This window comes from Puma concolor, chromosome C1, assembly GCF_028749965.1.
Source record: "Puma concolor isolate L17-30 chromosome C1, mPumCon1.1.hap2, whole genome shotgun sequence".
NCBI lineage: Eukaryota > Metazoa > Chordata > Mammalia > Carnivora > Felidae > Puma > Puma concolor.
In genome coordinates this window covers 216,149,367-216,176,754 of record NC_141674.1, presented here as the reverse complement: position 1 = coordinate 216,176,754, position 27,388 = coordinate 216,149,367, and the positions used below count along the sequence as shown (strand labels likewise).

The 27,388-nt window shown below is 42.1% G+C and overlaps 1 protein-coding gene across 12 annotated transcripts in view; it reads right to left on the bottom strand.

Moving 5' to 3' along the window:
* Positions 1 to 3,557: 3,557 nt before the first annotated feature.
* GIGYF2 (GRB10 interacting GYF protein 2) overlaps positions 3,558 to 27,388 on the bottom strand; it is a 147,315-nt gene continuing 123,484 nt past the window's right edge. For 9 of the 12 annotated variants that reach the window (XM_086719948.1, XM_086719947.1, XM_086719952.1 and 6 more), the window contains 7 exons: positions 19,788 to 19,910; positions 16,572 to 16,778; positions 16,237 to 16,442; positions 14,628 to 14,782; positions 12,844 to 13,067; positions 9,984 to 10,131; positions 3,558 to 5,400 (listed from right to left, as the gene is read on the bottom strand). In XM_086719948.1, coding sequence (XP_086576074.1) covers positions 5,333 to 5,400; positions 9,984 to 10,131; positions 12,844 to 13,067; positions 14,628 to 14,782; positions 16,237 to 16,442; positions 16,572 to 16,778; positions 19,788 to 19,910 — 1,131 coding nt within the window. In that variant the 3' untranslated portion in view covers positions 3,558 to 5,332. Of the gene's footprint in view, positions 5,401 to 9,983; positions 10,135 to 12,822; positions 13,068 to 14,627; positions 14,783 to 16,236; positions 16,443 to 16,571; positions 16,779 to 19,787; positions 19,911 to 27,388 lie in introns of those variants that run through there. The other 3 variants (XM_086719951.1, XM_086719953.1, XM_086719954.1) reach the window with 3 other exon arrangements.

Here is a 27,388-nt window from a genome sequence, read left to right as displayed (position 1 = left end):
AAATAATTTCCAATGCTGGGTCCCACTCCAAACTAGAAACTCTGGGTTCATGGAACTCAAGGACCGATTTTTGCTTCCAAGTTCCACAGATAACCTGGTGCCAGCTAATATACAGCCCCCTAGAACCCATGACACATTGCCTCCTTGAAGGCTTCTTTGCACTAATTTTACGATATCCAAAAAAAGTGGATATCCCATGCCCCCTACTTGATATGCTTTACTGAACCTACATGAGCCCACAAACTCCCTTCTCCCTTGCAAAATGGCCCACAAATGGTAGTCATCCAGCATTTATGCACTGAGCACCGTAATACGCTCTTGTATTGTAACTTATTAGTCCCAACTACTTGATAGTTCCCATTTCACGGATGGGGGGGGGAAAAAAACCTTGCCCAAAGGAGGTGGTGGTAGGACCAACATTCAAATCTGACAGCTCGACTCTAGGACCTCCATTCCCGAAACTATTTGCAGGTTCATTCCACCGAGTACCTTTAAAAAAACCCACCCCAAACGCAGACTCTGGGTAGAACTGGGAGATTCTGGACACAACAAGGCTGGGCCTTTGGAAACTGCTCTGGGTTCCCAGCTCTGCACAAGAATGGAAACCAGAGCCTGTTCTGAGCCCGCTCATTAGAAAAGATGGAGGTCCTCAGTCCAGAGGCCAACCTGGGGTAGTTGCTAAGATTCCTTTCCCATGGTCTATGTGCACCAACTACCCCAAACTTGTGCAACTTCAAAAGAGAACACTAGAGAATATTACTGTCAGAGACTGCTAACCGCCAATGCAATATCCATTCTCCCCAGGGCTTAGAAACAGAACTCCAGTGGCACTTCGAGTGGCAGCACACTCAACTAAAAGCCCCAAATTTCCAGCCTTTCTTGCAACTAACTTTAGTCATGTGTTTACATTCCTGACAGGTTAAGATTTTAAAAAAGCTCCTTATTGGGGGCTAGAAGCAGGGAGGTGTGCTTCTTTTGCTTCCACTCACTCCTTTCCTCCTGCCTGGAATATAGGCTTGATGACTGGTGCTCTAGCAGTCACCTTGGACCACGAGTGACTGTGAGTATGTAAGCCACAATCAGGATGGTGACACAAAAGAACCCAGGTCCCTGAGCAACATGTCAGCCTTGGATTGATGACCTCCAGATTTCACTTGAGAAACCATCTTGTTTCACTTTGCTTTTTGTCTCCTCTTATATGCAACCGAACTTCATACTGACCCACTGACAATTTTCAGGACTGCTTCTCCGAGAAACTCAAAAGAAAAAGTACTTTTCGGTCAAGGAATGCTATTCTACCACCGTACTCAAGTGAACAATCTTTGAGAGATGATGGCTCTGCTTAATACCCCCTGAACTGAACTCAGTGTCGGTGCTATTTTGAGTCTTGTCCTCACGAGGTCATCACTTTGCCAGCAATGACAGGGGGGCAGTGATAGATTTTAGGCCGCAGAGGAGTAATGAAGGAAAGAGCCCACTTCTCTTCCCTTGCTTCCAGCAGCTATGTGCTGTTCCTCCCATACAGTGAACCATAGCTATGCTGTTTTAGTTGCAAAACATTCCCACTGACGGATCCCTGGAGGGAAACTCTCCTCTCAAAGGTTCCCGGCCTAGAACTGGGAACTACTAGAACTACCACAAGCTGTACGGGTTCATCATTCCCAGGACATCCGGTGACACCCTTCAAATAAACCCCACACATCTGGCTGCTTCAAGGTCCCAGGCTCCCCACGACCTCAGCGAGCACTGCAGTTTCCTCACCAGGAACTGCCTGCACTCAAGCAGGGCCAAATCCGTCTCCAGAGCTGGGCTATTTCTTTTCGCTCCAAGAAACCCATCAACTGGGAGGCCAACTTCCATCTGGAATGTGCTCTTGGTTGTAAGTTACCACCTATTTGGAATGTGCACGTCTGAGGCTCTTGTGAGGGAATTCTACTTCCCACACTGGAAGCACAAGAGAGAGACGGGTTCATTTCACAGAAGCATTTCTGTCATACAGATTTTTTATTTTTATTAGTAACACAGAGAGGGCATTTTGTATAAATTTCAATTTCTTAGTCTGATCGGTTTAAAGAAAGTGTATAAAAGGACACACACACACCACTATGTTACATATTTATACAATGGTTGCCTAAAAGAAAGGTAACTGAGATAAAGCCAGGAGTGCTATTGCCTATCCTAAAACTAAAAAGTAATCCCCCAACTTAGAGCTAATGAAGAGTTAAAATTCCTTGATGTAGATGCATAGCTCATCTTATGCAGAAAACTCTCCCAAATGGCAACATCGCCCACCCCACATGCTCTCCTACGATGTGACCTTACCACATCGCTCAACAAGGATGGGGACAGTCCCATGTTCCCAGCCCGCTGAATCTGGATGGGTGTGCACGGGCTTTGCCAGAATAAAAGTACCACAGAAGTGACTTTACGGAACTTCTGAGTTTAGGTCAGAAAAGGTGATGCAGCCTCTGCTTGGTTCTCCTCGGGGTGGGTGGGAGCCAGGTGCCACCTCAGCCCACCCACCCTGAGGATACCGTGAAAAGGAATATATGGTTCCTCCAGCCGTGAACCCAGCTGAGCTCCCAGCCAACAACCAGAATCAACTGCCAGCCACACTGAGTGATCCGTCTTGGCCTGCCAACCTAATCGAAGCTCCCTAAGATTGTCCCAGCTGACATCTTAACCGCGATCAGAGGCGACCCCATGCGAGAACTGCCCAGCTAAGCCCTTCCCCCAAACTGTGACTCTTAAAATTGCCAACAAAATGAGGGGGTTGTTGTAAATAAGTTTGAGGTAAGTTGTTATGCAGCAACAGTAACGAGAACACCAACTACCTGGGGGGGAAAGTCTCCATAATAAAACTGTCTTGTCTGGGTATGTTTTTTAAACATCCAAATTAAAATAAGTAAAAGCAAACCACGTACAAAACAAATACTTTAAAACTCAGAAAGAGTTACGTTAATTTGCAAATAAGTTTACAGGAAGGGATATAATGTGGTGGTTGGAAGGGAGTGAACAGATGAGGATGTGAAAAGGAGCAGGACTGAAACAGAAGAACATTTCTGGGGAAGAGTGGCTTGTTTCCACTAAGTGGGAAATTCCTCAAGTAGAAGCAAGGTTCTTGGTTAAATGGAATGTTCCATGATAAAAATGACTTTGCTCCCCCAAATGTACCTACCCCACCCCAAATGTTTGTGTTCTATTTATTTTTATTTTCTCTGAACAAGCACACGGTGGAGTCCAGTTTGGAAGGTGTGGGCAGGCTCTGGAAGGCACATTCAGGCGTGTGTGTCTGTGGTGTGAGGGCAGGAGACGACCCACAAGTCAGCAGAAAGGGACAGTGAAAGGGAGTAAAGACATTTGGTCAAACTTACCTGTGTTTATCGTGCCCTCTACGTTCGCAAATACAGAACCAGCCAGTGTTCCATAACCTGGCAGGAAAAGTCACGGCTGCTTCGATGTCTCGGGTGCTCATGTGCCTGGAGCTTCTCCACGGTGCCAAGAAAACGGTTTAGCGCAAAACTTAGCCTTGACAAAGGTGAGTACACGAGGTGCGCTCAGACAGAATACCACCATGTTTTATTTAAGTTCTTTTTTATTTTCCTCCACACTGGCAAAAGTTCCGAGGGAGCTTAAAGTTTTGTAAACATTTTAACTATCCCTCTTCCCCACCCCCCACTTTTGAATTTACAAAGCAAAGGAGAGCAGGAGTCCCAAGTTTGAATGGTTCCCCATCTCCTCATGCTATTTGATCCAAAAACTATATACAAGTTTGTAGCAGTCTCTGTATAGTTATTGTACATGTTTGGGAGGGAGGGAGGAAGGCAAGAAGGGATAGGGAGAATGGTGACCCAAAAGAATAAAAATAGAAACCAAATATAATCAGCCAAAACCAAACTGCTCTCAGAGCAACTCCAGCCTTCTTCAGGCAATGACGACAGAAAGAAAAGGTGCTCGACTAGGAGCCACCGAACCACAGCACTTCTCACACAGGGACGGACGGTCCAGTGGCTCCAGACCAAAGTGTGACTGGCAATTCCAGGAGATGTTCTGTGGGGGGCTGAGGGAGGCAGGAGGAGTACTTGTTTATAAATAGGGCTTGAATACGTCTGTAACTGAAGTGAAGGGGTATTAGGGGGCCATGATCAGAAGCCAAAGCCAGGCTTCTCTGCCGCATTCTCTCCCATCCCCTCCACCCCACTGCATTCTCCTGTGTAGTGGTTTCCATGGATGAAGGTCTTAAAGATGGTCAGGTTTTGTATGTTTTCTTTTCGGAAAAGGCAAGCAACTTGCCATTCCAGAATCTTTCAACAGAACCTTTTGGGGCCACAGCAAGACACACACACAATGCTCTGAGGAACCAGATGAAATTCCGGGCTTTTATCAGAAGCAAAAGTTTATCCCTATCCAAAATGAAATTATACAAATTCATACATATGGTAAAGATCCTAGCTGCCTCTTAAACGAGACAAATTTTCAGCAGAAAGGCCCAAAACAAACTGGTCCTAGTCCTCTGAAGTAAAAATATTTATGGGAAAAAATCAGTTTTTGTAAGAAAGGAAAAATTAAGAATAAGTTCTTCTCCCAGGCCATAGAGTTTCCTTTGTCCAATCAGGTTGGAGTATGCCAAGGGAGAAGTCAGCTTGCTTGGAAGTCACTACCTAATGAAGAAAAACATGAATCCTTTCTCCGAAAGGATGCTCAGAAAGAACAGGCGAGGGGTGTGCAACATCAAACCAATCCAATCTAAACTCCACCCCACTCAGGGCCTCTTTGATGCAATCCCAGAGTTAACAGTGGCAATGCAACCTTCAGACTGGGGGTGCTCTGTCTTTTTGGACACTCAAGTCACAGTTCATGGCATTGTGTGGCTGGCCAATGTCTGTTACCATTAACTCTCTTCACGATTGCACCAGTTAGACCCCTTGCTCTTACGGGGAGTTAAAAAGAAGAAAAAGAAAACAGGAGGGAAAAAAGTGACATAAGAAAGTAAATAGCTATTGGCAGATCCCAACACACTTTCGGGGACACAGTAGATGAAATCACGGCACAGTAAACAGGTGCTGCCCAAAATCAGCCTTGTTGGGGAGGAATCCCCACTGCCACCCCCAAGACACAGGGTCCAGTCCACTTATCTAGTCTGAGATGCTCACCAACAAAAACAATTTAAAGAGTCTTGGACACAAAGGGCTAGAAGAAAAAGCCTGAGATGATCGGTTCTGTGATTTGTTGCAGAGTGATAAAGAGTAAATGGTGAGTAAGTGTTGTGTCCAAAGGTGGAGAATCCATGGTCAGCAGAGAGGAGAAGGAAGGCCAGTCCACTGGCAGGTGCTCAGTAGTCATCCAAAGTCTCGATTTCACCCATATTGAGTCGCTCTGATGAAGCATTGACTGAAAACCCTGCCGGAAAAAATTGGCAATGAGTGATCACACCCGAACAACCATGGGGCTTGAATTCCCATCAGTGGGCTGGAAGAGAAGTCTCTCGTGTTTTAGCTTGCCATAGGGATACTAAAGAAAGGAAGAAGAAAGAAGAATGAAGGTCGGAGAGTGGTATGCTGCCCTTGCAGTGAGAGATTCTTTATTTTTATTTACTCCTCAGGGTTCTGGTATAATTTAATTAGGGAGGGAAAAAATGAATTACGAACTAGCGCCTTAGCGATTCCTGAGAACAATCTGGCTGTAAGCATGTGTTAAGGCCAAGTCAGGGGGGCTGGCGGGGAAAGTTCATTCAGGATGGGCACTTTAATAGAGATGTGGGCAGAGGGGAGAGAGAGAATAACATATGCCAAATACTTTGTAACTACCTGACCAGAAGACTGTGAATTCTAAGTGGGATAGATATTACTTCAGTCCCACTGGCTATTGGGAATACTTTTTCCCCCCTCAATAGGTCAAAAACTTTTTCAAAGTTTCGGCCAAGAGCTTTTGCCATTCGAGGATAGGAGGCTTCAGGCAAGATCCACTACATGATCCTGTGAGCCCTGAGAGTAGAGAGCACAAAAAGATTACAGTGCTTGCAAAGGAAGGGATTTCAGTTAGCCATATGGATTAACCAAAATGGAATCTGGTTTAGAGAAAGTAATATTAGTACCACCATCGAAGGCAACGATCAGTACTCACAAACACTACCGACGTTTGAAAGCCTAATCCCTTCAGCCACACATATGTAATTTTTTGATAAACTTCATAACCAGAGATAGATAAAGTATTATTAACAGGGCTTCTTTGGAACAAGGGACTCCCCAAAAGCTTTCAGTTCATCTACCCTAAATGAAATCTGTTCAATCTGTTTCAGCTCTTATTTGAGTATCAAAAAGTAAACTCTCCTATGTAAAAGCAGTTAGTTGTTAACATTACTTGAGTGTTCTGCCCCCTTTTTTCTTTAATGTTCAAGTTTTCAAACAAAGACACATTTTATTTATTTTTTTAATGTTTGTTTGTTTATGACAGAGAGAGACAGAACCCGAGTGGGGGAAGGAGCGGGAGACAGAGAGCGGGAGACACAGGATCCGAAGCAGGCTCCAGCCTCTGAGCTGTCAGCACAGAGCCTGATGCGGGGCTCAGACCCACGAACCGCAAGATCACGACCTGAGCTGAAGTCCGACGCTTAACCAACTGCACCATAACAGTGCCCCAAACAAAGACACATTTTAAATGTATGGATAATAGGGGCACCAGGGTAGCACTGTCACGTAAGCGTCCGACTTTGGATCAGGTCATGATCTCACGGTTCATAGGTCTGAGCCCCACATCAGGCTCTGTGCTGACAGTGTAGAGCCTGCTTGGGATATTCTCTATCTCTCTCTGCCCTTCCCCCACTCACACTTTCTCTCTCTCAAAATAAATTAACTTTTAAAAAAAATAATAAAAAAGGCTCACATAATAAAAATAGCTTAATTACACTATATTCTTGACTCAAAATATCAAGATTTGATATTCCTCAAGAGGAAGAGACAGAGAGGGAGAGCAAGAGGGAGAGTGAGCGAGGAAGCTGTGGTACAAGCTGCTTACAAGGCCTAAGACTACAAGGGGTTAGGGCTCCAAACCCCAACCGTAGTTCTACCCATCAACTGTGTTCCCACAGCCCACGAGACTTTTGTCTTGAAAATAACAAAAGGCTTAGTGTCCCTATTTGAAAGTAACAGTTTAATTAGGTAACTATAAAAACTTAAAGACCAAACAGCTTATGAAATGAGCTATGACTCTATTCAGAAGCAGGTTTTTGACTTCACATGTATCTCAAGAACAGATGAACCGTGATAAAAACAATGAGCTACATGCGATAAAAGTGGAAACGTAATAAAAACACAAACTAAATTAATTTTAATCATGTGAAGACAGAAAAAAAGTGGGCCAAAAAAAAGTTCCTTACCCATGTCAGTACTTATTAATCGACAATATGTCAATTACTGGGCTAAGCTTTTAGCAGACATGGTTTCATTTACTGGTCACAAAACCCAGCACGATGGGCAATACAAAGGAGGATGTAAGCCCACTGTGCCTGGTTCTAAAGACTACACTCTGTTAGGATCAGAACAAATGACTACCTCTCACTCACATGACTTCTTTAAGGTCTGAGAGATCTTTTTCTTTTTTTTTTTTTTTTTTTAATGTTTATTTTTGAGAGAGAGAGAGAGAGTGTGTGAGAGCAGGAAAGGGACAGAGAGGGAGGGAGACAGAGGATCCGAAGCAGGCTCTATACTGACAGCAGAGAGCCCGATGTGGGGCTCAAACTCACAAATGCTGAAATCATGACCTGAGCAGAAGTCGGATGCATAACCTACTGAGCCACCCAGGCACCCCTGAGTGACTGTTCTTATAAGGGAAGTATGACTGGGGGGAAATGCCGTTGTGTGTGAAACTTATCATATCCAAATAATGGATACTGGTTCACAAGGGCACCCTTCTATTTTAGAAGCAAAGTTCTCTTTTGATCAGTGACTACTTTCTCAATGGATAATTCTGGACCAAATTAGAACCTGTCTATTCTGTGCATGGGTTACTGTGACTGATGGACATTTATTAATCTTTCTCAATCTGTAAACCAATTAAGACATGTATCAATTAAAATAGTAATAAATAGAAATGAGAAGGTAAGGGACAGAAATTAGTAATTATCAGAAGCATTTTCAGAGAGAAATTTAAATGAGCAGAAATTTTCATTAAAAGGTACAAGCCCACACAAATGAGTCTTCTCAATACTCTGTTGAACGTTTTATTTCCCTTATATATTTTTTTTCTTCCCCTTCAAGATAAATCGATTCCTTAAACTCTATTCCTAAAATAATCTCTCATTCTCCTGAAGGGAGTTTTAAGTCCCTTTCTTTCTGGGGTCTGTAAGAGGGATGGGGTCAGACTGAATATTTAATTCAAAGAGCTTTACCTCCTTTTCAGAAGAACCTTTTCTCTGACAGCCTACCCTTCGAGAGCCACAGCTAAAGAGCAATAAATAAGGTCTCCTTACGTAGAGCCCACATCCAGAATTTCAGGAACACTTTTAAATCTATATTCACCCACTTCTGTCAAAACTGGATGAGACGTGAGACTGTTCAATCCATTCTTAACATAAATTTCTGAGACAGGCAGAAGAAAACAGCATTTCACCAGACCTCTCTGGTTCCAAGCCAGCTTTCAGGCCTCAGTTCCGAAGGACAATCCACAAAGGTAGGTTTTTATTACTGACATTTTGTTTTTCTCCAGGGCAGGAGACTGCGCAGGGAAGGCAGGGACCCTGAGGGCAGAGGAGGATGGCAATTCACCTCTCACTGTGTTTGCGGCTCACAGGGGCATCACCACCTGATGTCACCCTGGACCCGCCCAACACACTTCAACAACCACATCCTTACTCCACCGGCCTGCTCCATTTTCCAGGGCTCATCCTTTCAGCGAATGGCAACACTACCCATCCTGCTGCCCAAACCCTTCCATTCCCCTTGTCCAGCCAATTCTGTCCCCTAAGTTTCTGAAATCCATCTAACTCCTCTCCATCTACTGCCAAAACCCTATTCCAGGCCACCAGGACCTTTCACCTGGTCTATAGTGCAGCCTAATTAGTCTGTCTCCTGCCTGGGCCAACATCCCAACCTGCTATCTTTGCCAATATAATCATTCTATTCCAGAAAGCATGGTTTTTAATAGCCTATTTTACATTCATTAAAAAAAGAGAGAGAGAGAACCATCTTAATTGCATCATAGCCTGTGAGGGTGTGAGGCCTATTTAAGAAACACAAGTGGCCTGCATCAACTTTGTCTAGATGGTTTATTATTCCAGAAACACTAATGCCTGTCCTTCCTGCCAGTCTTTCAAAGCCCCAGTTCTGGTGTCACCATTCCCATGAAGCTGTCCTAGCAAGAAGATTCTGGTTCTCAATGCTAGACAAGAATAGTTGTGGCCAACGGAAGAGTGGGAAGGAAACAGGCCTCCTGTGAAATCCCAGCCCTACTGCTGAACAGCTATGTGACTTTAGAAAATGTTCTAAATCCTCTGGGCCTTGATTTACTCACTGGTAAACTGGAAACATGACCTGGGAAGGCGGAATGACTCTGAAAATTGGATATACATACATACATAATGGATATCGACAAATACTAGTTGTTTGAATACCTGATTGGATTTATGGTCAGCTTCTTACAAATCAGCATTTAAATTTTTACAACTTTTACTTTTCTCCATTAGCATTATCTTCCAACTAAATTAAAAGGTCTTTCAGGAAAATTCATATTAAATATGAAATTTAAGGCTTCAAAGTTTACAGCACCAGACAATGTAAGTAAATACTTTTCGTATTCCCTAGAGCACACAAGGCATAGCTCTTACACTGATGTGCCGAGTAAATACTACTTAATTTAAGCTGGTTTAAAAAATTAATTTTATATAAGAAATATTTCCCTTTATGAAAAACATTCCATCATGGGACTCAATGATACTGCTATAACCTGCACACCCCAACACCCAGCTGAGACTGTAGGCCTTTGCTCACCTAATAAACTGGGATCTGCTCGGACCATCTTCTGCTTTTTCTTCTTCTTGCCACTTTGTACGGCCTCAAAATTGGATTGTTGGTTGTTGCTTTGATTGGTCTGAAATACTGAATGGAGTGCACTGTGATTCATTCCCCACACAGAGTCCTGTGAAACAAGATGTCACAACTGAGGTTACACAGTGGACACAAGTGTGGTCCCCTCTAAGAAAATGGTTGATTTGCCCTTACCTTATCAGGTACGAGACTAAAAACAGAAAGCCTATCATGGATTCTGGTAATAGGGAAACTAAGAGGAATTCACTGGGCCACTCTTTCCCTTCACTTAGATTCAGACATCCCATTCAAGTTCTGTGCCTCCAAAAGGCCTATCCTGGTAACTCCAGGTATCCACCCCACCGTGACAACACATCCGTCAAAACGTCTCTGGTATACAAGGAGTCTGTACCATCCACCAGGAAACCAAATACACAGCAAATAATCAAACAGACTTCTGTACTCCAGCAATTTACAGCAGAGTATAAGGTCCCTTTGTCTCTGAGCCCCAGGACAGCGAGGACAGGCTGCAGGCTGGCTGGCAGCATGTTACCAAACAAAATTAGTATCATGTATTTTATTCCCATTGGCAATCCTAGAAGAGATCTGGTCCCCAAATGTTATCCATACACTTTCTACCAACTAGTTGTACTATGAAACAGTCTATAAGCCATTCACACTTGCCTGTTGCTCTTACTAAAGCAACTCCATTTTAAACTGGGATCTGATTCAAAGAGCTAGTGGAAGGCACAGGTGGTGGCAGTGGCAGGGGAAGAGTGGAGTGCACGCACAAGGGGCCTCCACCTTCCAATTTAGGCACACGGCGACGCCATCTCACAAATGCAAAGAGCGGTCTGTATTGCTACACAACATCTTCCCTTCTGATCCCTCATTTCTCCTTGTGCTGTTCATGTTTATACCTCTCACTTTCCTTCACTTGATCCCCGTTAGCCCATCTACCCAAATGGATTTTAAACGCCTTGTACTTCACTGTATCTTTTATACAGTGAGTGTATGTAATGACTGGTATGAAATAACCGATAACAAACATGATCTCTAACACAATTACAGGACTAAAGAACACGAATATTCTTAAGCTCTCCACGAACCTTGCCAGCTCATCTTTCAAAAAACTTGTATAACTGATCCTCATTATTCACAGATTCCAGATTTGCAAATTCACTCACTGGCTATAGTTTATTTGTAACCCCAAAATCAAAACTTGCAATGCTTTTATGGTTATTCTGAATATGCAAATGTACAGAGCAGTGAAAACTCTGCCTTGCCTGAGGAACACATTTCCAGCTGCAGTGGAACAGGGCAGTAAGCTGCCTTCTTGTCTTAGCTCCCATACTGTGAACAAGTATCTTTTTCAGCCTATTTAGTGTCATGATTTTCACATTTTTATGCTTGTTGGTGCTGTCACTGTTTGCAATGACCCCACATTTAAAGTGCCGTCTGGTGTTCCTCAGTGCAAGAAGGCTGTGCCACACCTTATGGAGAAAATACACTTGTTAGATAAGCGTTATTCAGGCATGAGCTCTTAGGCTGCTGGCCATGAGTGCAATGTTAAGGAATTAACAATATATTAAATAAGGCATCTTTAAACAGAAACACGCATAAAACAAGGTTATATATCGATCGGCTGACAAAAATGTTGTGACCAGAGGTTCACAGAAACCTAACTGGGTGTTTCCCCTGGAGCAACAGGTTCACTCTCCGCTAATTCAGTGTGAGTGGTGATCTACAAAACAGAACTACCACGAATAATGAGAACTGATTGTACTTTTACATCCCCGTCAACAACACACGAATGTCTGACATGCTACAGTAGTGTCAATATTGGGTACAGTGGATCCTGTGCACTGGAGATTTAACATTTGTAGGTGTTAACTATTCAAAAAATTTATGGGTCTATGACAAATTGGAATTTGCAATTTGAGGAAGATGTACGCACCACGGAAAATGGAATAGAGAACGATTATATGTGCTATTTGGGAAATTTGCAAAAAGTCTCTGGATATGTAATTTGAAATTATCAAGTCTACCACATTTCTTCTTAAGTGTATTTATTTAATCGAGAGACAGACACAGAGACAGAGACAGAGACAGAGAGAGACAGAGAGAGAGAGAGAGAGAAAGAGAGAGAAAGGGAATGAGCAGGGGTGGGGCAGAGAGAGAAAGAATCCCAAGTAGGCTCTGTGCTGCCAGGGAGGAGCCCAATGTGGGGCTCGATCCCATGAAGCACAAGATCATGACCTGAGCCGAAATCCAGAGTCGGACGATGGACCCAGGTGCCCCAAATCTACCACATTTTAAAAAGCTACGGTATAAAAATGGTATCTTCTGGGGCACCTAGGTAGCTCAGCCAGTTAAGTGTTTGACTTCGGCTCAGGTCACGGTGTCACAGTTCGTGAGTTCGAGCCCACACCGGACTCTCTGCTATCAGTGCAGAGCCCACTTTGGATCCTCTGTCTCCCCTCTCTCTCTGCCCCTCCTCTGCTTGCATGCATGCTCGCTCTCTCTCTCAAAATAAACATTTTTAAAAAATGGTATCTTTGGGGCACCTGGGTGGCTTAGTCAGTCAAGCGTCCAACTTCAGCTCAGCTCATGATCTCATAACTCGTGAGTTCAAGCCCCGCGTCAGGCTCTGGGCTGACAGCTCAGAGCCTGGAGCCTGTTTCGGATTCTGTGTCTCCCTCTCTCTCTGCCCCTCACCCACTCGCATTCTGCCTCTGTCTCTCTCAAAAATAAACAAACATTAAAACAAAAATTTTTTAACTCACTCTCAGGAGCACCATACAAACTACTGCCTCATTCATACCTGCTGCTGCTGCTGCTGCTGCTGCTGCTGTTGCTGCTGCTGCTGCTGCTGCTGCTGCTGCTGCTGCTGCTGCTGCCGTTGGTTGGCTTTCTGTTTGGCACGGCGCTCGAGGAACTGCTTGGCAAACTCCTTGGCCTCAGATGTATCTCCTAGATAGGCCCTAATATAATCATGGACCTCATAAGGAGATTCTACTTCTTTCAGGAAAGAAACAAATGTGGGAACTGCAACATGAGAGGGGAGAAGACATAAAAAGTAACAATGAAATATCACATGCAAGAAATCAGTTTCAGTTCTTAATATACTGTCACACCTACGACCAACTCAATCATGTAAACTTGAAAGGTAAGCAGCTACTGTGTTAAATATTCTTTAATCTACTGAGGGAAAAAAAAAAAGCCCACTGTCATTGCAATGACCAAAATTATCAAATATAGCATCAAGTCCAACAAAGACACATCATGCATGCTTAGTTTCACTAAATGTTACTTTAGTAAAAACTAAATGTTATATTGATTGAAAAAACTGCTTGCCTAAGAAGTCACCCGGAAATTCATTTTTTTCTTTCCTTAAATTCAATCAATTATTTATTAAGTGCTATGATGTGTGTCGGGCACCGTGACAGATAACTAAAAATACAACCACACGCCCCGGGAACTTTCACTTCATGGAGATATCGTTTGTTTAGAAAGGAATCAAATGGAGCATTGCAAGCAGTGTGGTGCAGGAGAAAAAGCACAAGTATCAGAATTAGACAGACATGGGTTGAAAACCTGACTCTGAAATTTGCTCGCTGTGTGACCTTGATGAATTACTTAACCATTCTGAGCCTCTGTTTCCTAATTTATAAAATGGGGATAATATCACCTACATTGTAAAGGTACCTTATGAAATTATTGCAAAAATTAAATAACTGGAATAACATATGTTAACTGCTAGAAAGTGCCTAGCACATGACAGGTGCTTAATGAATGGTAGCCATTACTATTATTTACTATTGTTTTCCCTGGTTCTTTCAGACCATTAGATATTGTTAACGATGATGCAAAGGAACGCTTCCGTTCCTTTACTGTTCTGTTTTTAAAACATCCTTGGTTTTAGTAGTTAAGATACTGGAGATAGACTAGTTCAACGTAGCCTATCAGTTACAGGAATCCCTTCCACACCAAGCTGGTCTCTGGTTCAAACATTTGAGGGTAGGGGCAAGGACTCATTTCCATCTAAGGCAGATGATTCTCTTCTGTGATCAACTAACACTTAGGAAGTTTTCTTCAAATTGCCCTCAAACCTTTTCACTTCCACTCACTGGTCCTAGTTTCATCCAGCACAAAATGAGTCTACTCGCTCTGTCACACAATTCCCACCCCTGCCGCCGAAGGCAGGAAGGGAAAGTTCTCACATCACTTCAGGCTTTTCTCGCCCAGGATAACCTTTGTCTCCACCATGAGTTACCTTCCTATGGACGTGGACTGGCTGGCATGTCCCCCACAAAATGACCCATATGGAACCGTGACCTTCTCTGTCCTGTACATCATAAGACAGCCTGACAATAGTACTTATTTTTTGGCAACCACTGATAACCTATTTGAGCACAGTATTACAGGACTTTTCTCACAAGCAGTATTTACAATACTATGAAAGAGTCAAGTTCTTACGGTAGGTACAGGATCTGACCTCCATTACCTTTCACCTCCTGAGTTTTGGCCCATTATTCCAATTTGCAAACCTTTTTGGGGCTCCTACTCTGCCATTCCACATGCTGGGTTTCCCTCCCCAATTCTTACCATCCAAGTTATTTGCCGTATTAAGGGCATGAAGCATCTGTTCACACCACTGGGTAAATCCATCTTGGGCTTTATTTACTCCCTGAAAGAGCTTCAGCAACTTTTCTTCTTCTTCTACTTTCTTATTCTGCCGGTTAGACACACCTACAGATTTACTAAAGCAAAACAATAGGGCGATATTATATTCCCAGAAACTGTTACTATATGATTATACTACAACACCATAAATAATGTCTTGGCAACACTGGATGGCTGTCCAGTAATCCAATGCTTGGCTCCAAAAATGAAGAAAAACATAAAACAAAAAAACCCCATACTTCAAATGGATTGGGGGCCAGGGGAACTCAATACCTGCTTACAACCTAGCCTCAGCTAATACATTCTGATTTGTGAATATAGGGCGCCTTGCCACAAAAATGGTTAAATTATTCCTATGTGTCTTTTGGTAAGTTTTTAAATTTTGCTAAGCCTCAGTTTACTCATCTGTAAAATGGTACTAATACTTCTTTGGATTATAAGGAAAAAAGATATTGTATGTCAAGGCCTAGAGCACAGTGCCTGGCAAAGATGCTCAATAAACTGACAGTTGTTTAGAGTCCTATTCTTAATATGTGAGACCCTCAAACGAGAAGAGACAATCTGACAACACTACCATTTATTAAGTAGTCACTATGTGCCAGGCACTTCACTAACTACTTCGTGTGCATTCATTTAATCTGTACAACCACGCCCATGAAATCGTTATTATCATCTTCATTTTACAGATGAGGGAACTGAGGCTCAAAGAGGTTCCCTCTTGCCCAAGGTCACACAGCTAATAAGTGGTAGTGCTGGGATTTGATTCATGTATTTATCATTAAAACCCATGCTCATCCAAGAACACCGTATACTGAGGAAAGAAAGACAAAGGTGAAATGTAATTAATTTACCATAAAAATAAATAGGTTTAAGGTCATTAGAGAGGTGTTTATAATACTCCCTACAGTCTAACTAACTTAAAAATATATATTTAGGAAAAAAATGCTAAGATCTAGAGAATACCTTGGAGAAATGTTCAACGACAACAAAAAATACTCTATTCCTCGGGATGTCTGGGTGGCTCAGTCAGTTGAGTGTCTGACTTTGGCTCAGCTCATGATCTCACGGTTTGTGAGATCAAGTCCCATATCGGGCTCTTGACTGACAGTGTGGAGCCTGCTTGGGATTCTTTCTCTCTCTCTTTGCCCCTCACTGACTAATACTTTCTCTCTCAAAACAAATAAACTTTATATATATATATATATATATATATATATATATATATATATATATATATATACACACATACATATATATACACTACTCCTAATATTTATTAAGTGGTTACCAAGTGACAGGCAATGGACTAAGTGCCCAGCAATACAAAGAGCCCCTAGACATAATACAGATATGTTTCCATGGGGAAGAAAGCAGTCACCAAACTACAGCCTTCCATGCTTGGACATGGATGAAAACCAGCAAAAACTGAAGAGCTACCTTTTCACGCCCACCCAATATCCCCACTCCACACACGCCCCTCCCCATCCCCCAACCCTCCGAGGAGCATAGGTGTGATCATTTTGAGCCCTACCTGAGACTGGCGTTGTTTTTATTTTTATTTGTAGAATTCCTAGGTCCCACCTCTTTCACTGCATCATCCCAGAATCCCATGTTGGAGTTTTTAGTGTCTGCATTACTCCAGATACTACTGACTAGGTCAGACGCCCACTGATTAGGGGGACCAGTATTTATAGAGCCCCAAACAGAATTCCCAATGCTGGTGTGCAAGTTGGAATGCTGTTAAGGAAGAAGAGACAAATGATGTGGTTAACAATACCAAAAATATAAAAAGAGAGTCCACAAAAGTTCGAAAAGGTCACTTCTAACACCAATCCACACCATGCGTGCTTAGGAAGCCGAACCCACCGTATTGTTCCGGGCTCTGTTTGGTTGCTGGTGCTGCTGCTGCTGCTGTTGCTTCTGCATCTGCCTGGCTTCTTCCTGCTGTATCTCTAGAAGAGACTTCGCAGTACCTGCAGGTTTGCTGACATTCCCCCAACCTGAGAGTTTTTGCTGCTGCTGCTGCTGCTGCTGCTGGAGAGCTTTCATCAATTCCCTCTGCTGCCGCCTTTGCTGTTGCACAAAAATAGGAGCTAGCTTAATATTCTGGATCTTAAAATACTAGTTACAAATATCCAGTGTGGTAAATGGAATGCAAATACATAATCGCTGTACAAAATTAAGCGCCTGACAGGGTTAACTACTTTGCTTCAAATAAAGATGTAAACTACCAGAGGTACTGAAAGGAGAATAAAAAGATCAAATGCAGAATTCCTTCTTAAAAATTAAGTAGGACTTTTGGTTAAGTATAGAAATGAAAATCATATGAACTTCCTAAAGCCCTACCAAAATGACAGGAAAAAAATAATAAAATACACAGATACATACACATACATACGTATAAGTGTGTGTATATATATGTATGTATGTACGCACATATACATATATGTATACATATGCTTTTAAAAAGCATAAACCCATAAGGACAAAAACAACAAAACAGATTTTACAAGCTGAAAAGCAGGGGTGCCCATCCCTCTCTCTGCTCCCCACCCCCCGACATGAGTGCGCATGCACCCTCTCTCTCAAAATAAATAAATAAACTTTAAAAAAAAAAAGAAAGAAAGGAAAGAAAAAAAACTCGCAGGTCTTTAAAAAAAGAAAGAAAGAAAAAAGAAAAGCAAATAATGACACCCAATGTAACAGACCCAGTAAACTGAAACCTAAGTAAATGAAGCTCAGAAACAGGCTAATTCATCTAGAAAGCTCAGGAATTAAAAGTGTGGGTAACAGAGGAAAACCTGCCTGAAAATCTGTAAAAAGTAGCAGTTAAGATCCCAGCTGCCTCTGCAATGCGATGTAAGTGGGCAGCTCTCAGAAAACAGAAAAGTTCCTCTTTAGAGAGGCTGAGCCAGATTGGTAGGTTATTCTGTGGGGAAGCTGACCTAGCACAAAAGGATACACCTATAAAATACAAATAGATGGGAGGACTCCCCCAACAGAACAGCCCTGCGAGAGATCACTGCAGCAAAGCCCACCAAAGTCTTGTGTATGCCAGAATCTCTAATCCTAAATATAAATAAACAGCTCAGGACCGATTTGACAGAAGCTTCTAAAATGAAAGCCAAAGATCAAATTTAAAAAAAAAAAAAAAAGAAATTCAGTGGAAACACAAACAAGGGAAAATGGGAACAAGCTAGCTTTTTTAAAAGGTATCAGTAAGTAATTTTAGAAAGGTAAGAAGGGAATTCAATGAAAAAAAAGAGGCTATAAGAAGAAACACTTCGAGAACAAAATACTCAGGGAAATTTGAAATAAGATCACATACATTACAGCTCAACAGAAGGACTGAAACGGAAGATAAAGGAAATGCTCCCATCAAAAAAGATAAAAAGGTTAAAAATAAGAGAGAAATTATGAGAAAAAAAAAAACAGTCCAGGAGGACAACATACAAATGGTAAGAATTTGAGAAAGAAAATAGAACAAGCTGTGCCGCAAACCAAGAGCACCCAGATTTGAACAGGATGGGGGGGGGGGGGAGGCATGCAAAGGGTACCTCCAGGAAAGAATGAAATACAATTATCCTAGGTTTACCTACATGAGAAATATCTACTGAGTAGCATTTTATACCTGTTGAAGAGTGTGAAAAAGTAACAGTTCAAAGAGAATTAATCAAATGAAAACACAAGGCAACCATTAACTTCTGACTGACTGAATGATGAACAAGTCCCAGGATTCCAACTCTGATGACCACTATTATTTTTTCATTCAGCAGAGACCAAAGATACTGGAACAGTTCCTAGTCTTAAAGAGAGTAGATATATTCTGCTCTGCATCTACTTGTTGGTAACTTTTTAGAAAATAAATTATTTTACAGGAAGTGGTCCTTCTTTTTTTAGAGGGTGGGAAAGAAGGTAATTTTTAAGATGAAGAAAGTTTCACCTACTGGATAAGGTCAAGCACTCTACATGGTGAGTATGTACAGACAACTCCCCCTTCTCTGTGTCCCACGGCCTTCAGTGAACCACACCCCCCAGATCCAAAACTGACGACTGCGCTGCCTCAAGTCATATCCACGAAAAGCACTTTCTTCAAGACTCTGCTATTCCTGCCATCTTTTCAGAGGCCTCCCTAGATCACATGACCTAAAACGAGGCACTCAATTGCTACCACCACCAATTTTTCTCCATCTCCCTTCAACCCGAAGGCAAGCTTTATAAAAGCAGAGAATTTTGTCTGTTTTAGAATCAGATAAACTCACCTACAACTGAGTAGGTGTCAGCAAATATGTGATGGATAAACAGACGAATGGATGGGTGAACGGATGAATTAATACGGTACCTAACAGCATGCTGAACCAAACCATTTTCTTATTCATTTTCTCCTCTGTCAAGAACTGTATTCTTCCCTTTCCTCCCTTTACTTCACTCTTTTGTATCCGTCTTATCCTAATGATGAACTATAGGATATAGACTCACAAGTAGAGACTTTATTTCTGTCATATTTAAATTTTTCTAGGCTAGTCAGAAAACCCAGTATCCTTAAAGAGATGTATTCTGCATTCTAAAAATCTAATTTGTAAGAAACATATCTATATAAAACTCACCCATAATTATGAAAACTCCATGTACTTTTATTTATGAGCTACTTCCTCAAGAACATTCACATTATCTAATCTTTTTTAAATGCTTATTTATTTTAAGAGAGCAAGTGAGCATGAGCAGGGGAGGGGTGTAGAGAGAGAATCCCAAGCAGGCTCCGCACTGTCAGAGCAGAGCCCGACGCAGAGCTCGATACCATGAACTGTGAGATCACGATCTGAGCCAAAATCAAGAGTTGGACGCTTAACCAACTGAGCCACCCAGGTGCCCCTCATGTTACCTAATCTTAATGTTATTCCTATCAGCAACTTCACAGTTGCTGGAGTCACCAAATTCTAGACTAAAGAGCTTAATGATGAACATCCAATTCAGACACACAGCAACTATGACAATAATCATGATCTTTACTAACCACCCACCCATAATGCACCCCAGCTATTCTGGAACACTGACTAGAGCACTTTTACTTTTAAAACGTACCTCTTCTCGAAGCTGCCGTTCTCGTTCCTCTTCTAGTTTTTGGATTTCAGCCAATGACAGCGTTGCCTGGGACTGACATGCTGTTGTATTGGACTGCTGGCCCCACGTGGAAGAAGAGGGAAGCTAACAAAAAGGAAGGCAGAAGAGTTCATGAGGAAATGTGGACAGGAAACAAAGAGGCAATACTGCATTATATATAGGCAGGGAATTCATGTTTCCTTCAACTCCACTTAAACATTTAACTCAAGATTCCATCCTGCAATCCTTGTGCATATTAGAGTTCTCCCAGTTTGCTTTTGAAACTTTTGTCACTACTCTAAACCTCAGATTATTTTAGAACTTAAAATATACATGGTACACTTTTATCTACCATTTCGGACTGCAAATTTGTTACAGCTGGCACTGATATATATACACAACAATATACAGATACAACGAGTAAGGAGTAAAACAAAACAATCACTACATTTTTAATCCAAGGGGGCAATGAAGGACATGATATGCTACTTTTAGTGAAAAGCTGAAAGACAAGATTTCTGAAGAAAAAGCTGAGGTGGGGAGCTCACAGAAGATGCCAGGCATAGTTCTTAATCAGTATTTTATAAAAGTGAATCACTGTTAACCAGGCTGTAGCTTCTAGTCATGAGCACTAGGCTGTTTTTAATAAATAATTCTATTTTTCCTATCCTTTAAAATCACTGACTAAAATAGAGTGTAAATATTTTTTGGGTCCAGAAGACTTTAATGTTCTCAAATGCTTGATTATTTTAAGAGAATCTCTTGGTTGTCTGGGCCAAAAAAACACACACTTTAATTTTGAGACATCTTGTGGCTCTTAACAAACAAACAAAAATAACAAAAACCAAATCTAACTAGACTTGAAATATGTTTAATAAAAATCATACAAACAAAATGCCCGAAAAGCCCAAAGAAGAATGGCTCTGTAGCAGAAATCTCGGTAACGTGGAGCTGGTGGAATAAGGACACAGTTTAAGCTGTCACCGATATTACCAAACAGCTCTTGGAAGGAGTACCTTCAGCACTACAGAATACCATCGGTCCTGAACGTTTACGTCTGGGGCTGACAGAGGAGGTAGCAGGGGCATTTATCTCAAAATACACCCCTGCTGCAACGGGGGAGAAGTGAGGAGGGAAGCTAAGAGAGAAAGACTGGGGACTAGGTGGGCAACATTAAGCACAAACGAACTCGTATTATCCACAGGAAATGACATACTGGAAGGCACTATCAAGATCAAATAAGGCAGTAGATCTCAAACACAACAGCAGCATTTGGGAAGGCCTGTAAAAATGCAGATGCCCTGGTCCCATATTCGATGAATCAGAAGATCCAAAGGTGAGGCCAGAGAATTTATATGTTTTTAATTCTGATGCATTCAGCCAGTAACCCCCAAAGCTATCTCAAATCCCAGATGTGTCACCCCAGCGTACCCTAGGAACCCATCCCCAGCCCTCTTCAGAGCCTCAGTCAGCACAGGAAGAGATGCACTCTCCCTCCACAAGATGGCCTGTTCCCCCTTCTGGCACCTCTGAGTTCCTTCCCACCACTGTGCCAAAATACGCTTCACTGTACTCTATGCTCCTGACTCACAGGTCTGCTCTGTGGAATAATGGACAACAAAGCCGTCTTCTTCACATGACAGACAAATGTCTGCAGATACCTATCATTTTCTTTAAGTCTTATTTGCGCATAGAAAATGATATCCCATCGCTCCATCAACACTGCCTCAGGACATTTTCCAATTCAACCAATGTCCTGTACTGCCCACTCAGAGAACTACAGTTTATCAATCATACTTTTCAGAACAACTCACTCCCAAATCAGAAACTAATAGGGAGTTCAGCACATTCTTTATCACCTGAATGCCTCGTATCTTTCAATGAGGTAAGAAAATTTACTATTTTTTTCTGCCATGATATTGCTACCTTACTTTCCAGCACTGTACTTTATTTTGAAAAATAACCATTACACCTCTGCTAGGGTAGTACAAAGTGCTCTGCAGACCTTCTCCCCAGCAAAATGGGTGAAAATTGCTTTTCAAAAAATTACTTAAAGCCTCTGGAAGTGAACATACAGGAATATGAAGAAAGAGGCCTTCAAGAAAACCTGGTAAAACTCGGTAAGAACTGAGAGTCTGCGGTACTTGCACCAAGATCCATCCACTCTCTCCTGACTCCCAGCTCAGCCAGACAGAAGCGCCACTCCAGATGAGCACAGCTCAGAACACAGGCCCCCTGTCCCTGTCAACCGCCAGTCAGTGGGCTAGCTTCTTACAAAGAGCACAACACCAGCATGTCCCCTCCTGGCTACAGCTACCTGCTGCAAAGGTGAAGGCACCGGCAAGGACAGCTGGGGGCGGGGGAGGGGGGGGGGCGCCCTTATGCCCAGCCCCCAACTTGTGGAATGGAAACTCCCTTGAGTACAGTGCCACCAGGGCTACTAGGGTCCTGAGTGCCACTGCCCTGACTCAAAAGGCTACCATGCCACCGGCAGAGCCAAGCCAAGAAAAATCGAGGCCGCTGTCCCTCCCCCAAGGGCTCAATTCCTAAGCAGAGTACCACTTAGAAAAGCACACCACTGTCACCAGCGCCAGAGCTGTGACTCATACTTTTGCCTTGGGGTGGAGGTGAGAGGAACAGATGGGAATATGCAGAGTTCCGGACCTCTTCCTAAAGGAACTGACTTTATTTGTAACAGACTGCGGAGAATGAGAAGTCCAAGCCAAAGGGCGCTTTTAAAAACAGTGGAGGCTAGGTGAAAGGCAACCAGGAGGAGATCAGTAGATTTACTGGAGATACACAGGTTAAACTGCGGGCCCCTACTCTGTCTCAGAGAACCAAGGAAATTGGTGAAAGAGGTTCTCCTGGGGTCAGAAACAATCTCAAAAATAGACCTCAGGAAGTGTCTCTTCAAAGAAGCCTAAATTTCACTGGATCAGTTGGTGAAGCAATCTACGCCCCAGGGCACTTCTGAGAACAGAAAAGCAATGCAGGTAGCAATCAGTGGAGGTTAACAGTTAGACAAAGCTATAGACAAAGCTAGAAAAAGATAATCAAAGAGTCCTGCCAAAACCAGGGATCCCAGAGTGACCATGGGCATGCCTGAGGAGCAGCAGCAGATTTCCATCCACCCTGTTGGGGAGGCAGTGAGAGACTGGGAGGTCACTAAATTAATTCAGTCAGGCACAAAACAATGATGGGGCTTGCAGGACCAGTAACCAGAGTTCCTACAACATATTATCAAAAACAAGTCCAGTTTCCAACAAAATAATATGAGAACTGTAAAGCGACAAGAAAGAATGGCCTATACGCCAGGAAAGAAGCTGGCAACCACCTACACAAGTGACCAGATGTCAGATTTAACAAAAACATCCAAGTTTTATAAATACGTTCAGAGAACTAAATAAAACCTTGATTGAAGTGGTAAAGGAAGGCATGATGACAATGTCAAAACAAAGAATATCAATAAAGTGATAAAGATTATTTCTAGACCAGAAGGAAATCCTGGAGTTTGAAAGCCGGGTAACTAAAATGAGAAATCACTAGAGGAACTAAAAGTATATCTGAACTGGTCAAAGAAATTAATGAAACTTGCAGATCAACAGAGATTACACCATCCAAAAAACCGACTGAAAGAAAGAATGGAGAGAAACGAAGACAGCCTTAGAGAAATGGGAAATATCACTGAGCACACCAACATGAGCACAATACAAGTAGCAGGAGAGGAGAGAAAGGAGCAGAAAAAATACCTGAAGAAACCATGGCTGAAATTTATTTAAAAACATTAATTTATACATCCAGGAAGCTTAACTATAACAAAATAAACACAGAGATCCATAATTAGACATTACTATGGTAAAAATGCTGAAAGCCAAAAAGGAGAAAATCTTAGGGGGTCTGGGTGGCTCAGTCAGTTGAGCATCGACTCTAGATTTCGGTTCAGTCGTGGGATCGAGCCTTGCACTGCTCCCCCTCCCCCCCCCCCCCCGTCCCGCCCCCAAGCTGTGTGTGGAGATTGCTTGGAATTCTCTCTCTCCCTCTCTCTGTCTGGCCCTCCCCTGCTCACTCGCACATGTGAGTTATTTAAAAACATAATAGAATAGAATAGAATAGAATAGAATAGAATAGAATAGAATAGAATAGGGATGCCTCTGCCTTTAAAAAATAAAGACATCATTACTTCAATATTCCACTCTCAAAAACAGACCAATTAGGTGGAGATCAACAAGCAACTAGGTGACACTATGATAACCAATTGGACCTGAAAGACATCTATATATAACACCCGAGCCAGCAACAGTAGAATATACATTCTTCTCAAAGAAAGATCTCCAGGATACATCTAATGAAGGTAAAACCTAAGACATAATATCAACTTCAATAATTCATTTAAAGGGAAAAACAGCAGTGCCTGGCTGGCTCAGTCAGTAGAGTGACTCTTGATCTCAGGGTCATGAGTTCAAGCCCCACATTGGGTATGGAGCTTACTTAAAATACAAACATAAAGTAAAATAAAATAAAAATAATATAAAGTATGTTCTCTGATCACAATGAATGAGAAATAAGTAACAAAAAAGAAATTCTGGAAACTCACAAATCAGTAGAAATTAAACAAAACACTTCTACATAACCAATGAGTCCCAGAACAAATCAAAACTTATGGGTAGCACCTAAACCATACTTAGAGGGAAGCTTCTAACTGCAAATGACCATCCGAACAAGATGTCAAATCAATAAACTAACCTGCTACACCTTAAAATACTAGAAAAAGAGAGGAAATTAAACTTAAAGCAAGCAGAAAAAAATAATAAAATTAGAGAAGTTAAACAGATATAATAGGAACAGGTCAGTAGACTCAAAGGCTGGTGCTTTAAAAAGATCAACAAAGTTAACTTAGCTTGACTGTCCAAGAAAAGAGAAGACTCAAATTATTACAATCAGGAAAGAAAGAAGGACCTCACTGCTGATCTTAAAGAAACAAAAAGGGATATAAAGGAATACCAACACCAGCTGTCTGCCACTCAGATAACCCACATGAAGATGACAGATTCCTATAAAACTATAAACTATGGGGCTGCCCAGGTGGCTCAGTCAATTAAGTGTCAACTCGATTTCGGCTCAGGTTGTGATCTTACAGTTTGTGAGTTCAAGCCCCACGTCCAGCTCTGCACTGACAGCACAGAGCCTGCTGGGGATTCTCTCTCTTTCCCTCTCTCTCTCTCTCTGCCCACCCCTACCCCCCACCCCACTTGCACTGTCTTTCTCTCTTTCTCAGAATAAACTTAAATAAAAAGATTGTAGGGGCGCCTGGGTGGCGCAGTCGGTTAAGCATCCGACTTCAGCCAGGTCACGATCTTGCGGTCCGTGAGTTCGAGCCCCGCGTCAGGCTCTGGGCTGATGGCTCAGAGCCTGGAGCCTGTTTCTGATTCTGTGTCTCCCTCTCTCTCTGCCCCTCCCCCGTTCATGCTCTGTCTCTCTCTATCCCAAAAATAAATAAACGTTGAAAAAAAAAAATTTAAAAAAAAAAAAAAAAAAAAAGATTGTAAAGATGCAAACTACCAAAAACTTACTCAAGAAGAAACAGACAAGCTAAACAGACCTGTTAAGAAGCAAATATATAGAATTAGTAATCAAACAACTATCCACAAAAAAAAAACCCTATGCCAAATGGTTTAACTGCCGAATTCTACAGAACATTTAAAGAAGTAATACCACTTCTTCACAAACTCTCCCAGAGTACAGAAGAGGAAACATTTCTCAACTCATTTTTCAGGGCCAGTATTGGCTCAACATCATTAGTCATCAGAGAAATGCAAACCAAAACCACAATGAGATATCATGTCACACCTACAAGAATGGCTATAATCAAAAAGTCAGATAATAAGGATTAACGAGGATGTGGAGATATGTGAATCCCCATATACTGCTGGTGGTAATGGAAAATGGTGCAGCCACTTTGGAAAATAGTCTGGTAGTTCCACAAACCATCAAATTTAGTTCTCTTATGACCCAGCAATTCCACTCCTAGGTATACACAACTACATAAAAGCTCGTCCGTGAATATTGATTTATAGCAGCAATACTCACAACAGCCAAAAGATAGAAACCTCTCAAATGTCCACCAACTGATGAATACAAATGTAGGATGTCCATACCATGGAATATTATTCAACCATAAAAAGGAATGAAGTACTGAGCCGTACTACAGTGTAAGTGAACCTTGAAACCATTACGCTAATTGAATGAAGTCAGTCACAAAAGAACGTAGATTATATGATTCATTTCAAATGTCTAGAACAGGCAAACCTATAAAGAGAGAAAGTAAGTTAGGGGTAACTTTGGGCTGGGAGAATAGGGAGTAGGGTGTGACCGCCAAAGGATTTTTGGAGGAGGGGCCTAGGGGGGTATTGAAAATGTTAAAGTCCACTGTGGTAATGGTCGCACTTATCTGTGAATATACTGAAACTACTGAATTGTATACTTTGGTTTAATTATATGGTATGTGAGCTGTATCTCAATAAAACCATCTTTAAAAAACTTTTTTCAGGAGAGCCTTTAGCCATTCCTCATATCTGAATCTCAAATTCTTTATCTTCGTGCAGAATGTTGATCTATAAAATATTGGAAGATAACAAGCCAAAGCCAGACACACAACAGATACAGTCAGAGAAGTTAGAGATCTGGAGGTTACGCATGACTTTTCTTCCCCCTCAGCCCCACCTTCTTATCAGTCACCATATTCTATGATGTGGCCTCCAGGCCCTGAAGACACAGACATATGGGTTCTAATACAGGGCTCTGCTCTCGCTCCTGAACATTTTTACTCTTTGGTAAAACACAGGTATCCACACCTAAGCTTTTAAGTGTGGCTGTAAAGATGAAATGATGTAACATATGGAGAGCTGTCGTCCAGTGCTTGACACAAAGCAAGCACTCAATAATCAGTGCTATCTTCAATTCCTCCTTTCCAATCCCATTATCGCCGCCTTCTCCTTCTGGACTGCTCCATCAGCCCCTTGCAATCACTCTGCTGACCTCGTTTTGCTCCTTCCAAATTCATCTTCCATTTAGATTTGTTCCTGCACATCTGACAGTGCTATTTCCTAGCTGAAAACACTCGAGTGGCCCACTCTGTTTTACACACCTTTAAGTCCTGGTTCTCTAATAGAGTATATACAAGCCACAGTGACCCAGACCCTGCCCATGCTTCTCTCATACCTCACTCTCCAACAACAGTAACCACTTTCTAAATTCCCCCCGAAGTACCACAGTGTTTCTGAACTTCATTCCTCTGCTCACCCCAGGTCTTCTCTCTCAAAAATCCCCTCCATTCTCCAAACTGCCTGTTGGGCTTTTTTTTTTAATTTTCCCTCACTAATACCTCAGTTTAAAAGTTATCATTTTCTAGCAAGTCTTTCCCAACTTCCCACGTGGACAGGGGCTCTCACATTTTAGTAAGCATCAGAACTCCTGGAGGCTTTGTTTGAACATAGATTGCTGCATCCCACCCCAAGAGGTTCTGGAGTGAGTCTCCTGAGTATCTGCATTCCTAACAAATTCCCAGGGGCTCATACTCTGAGAAC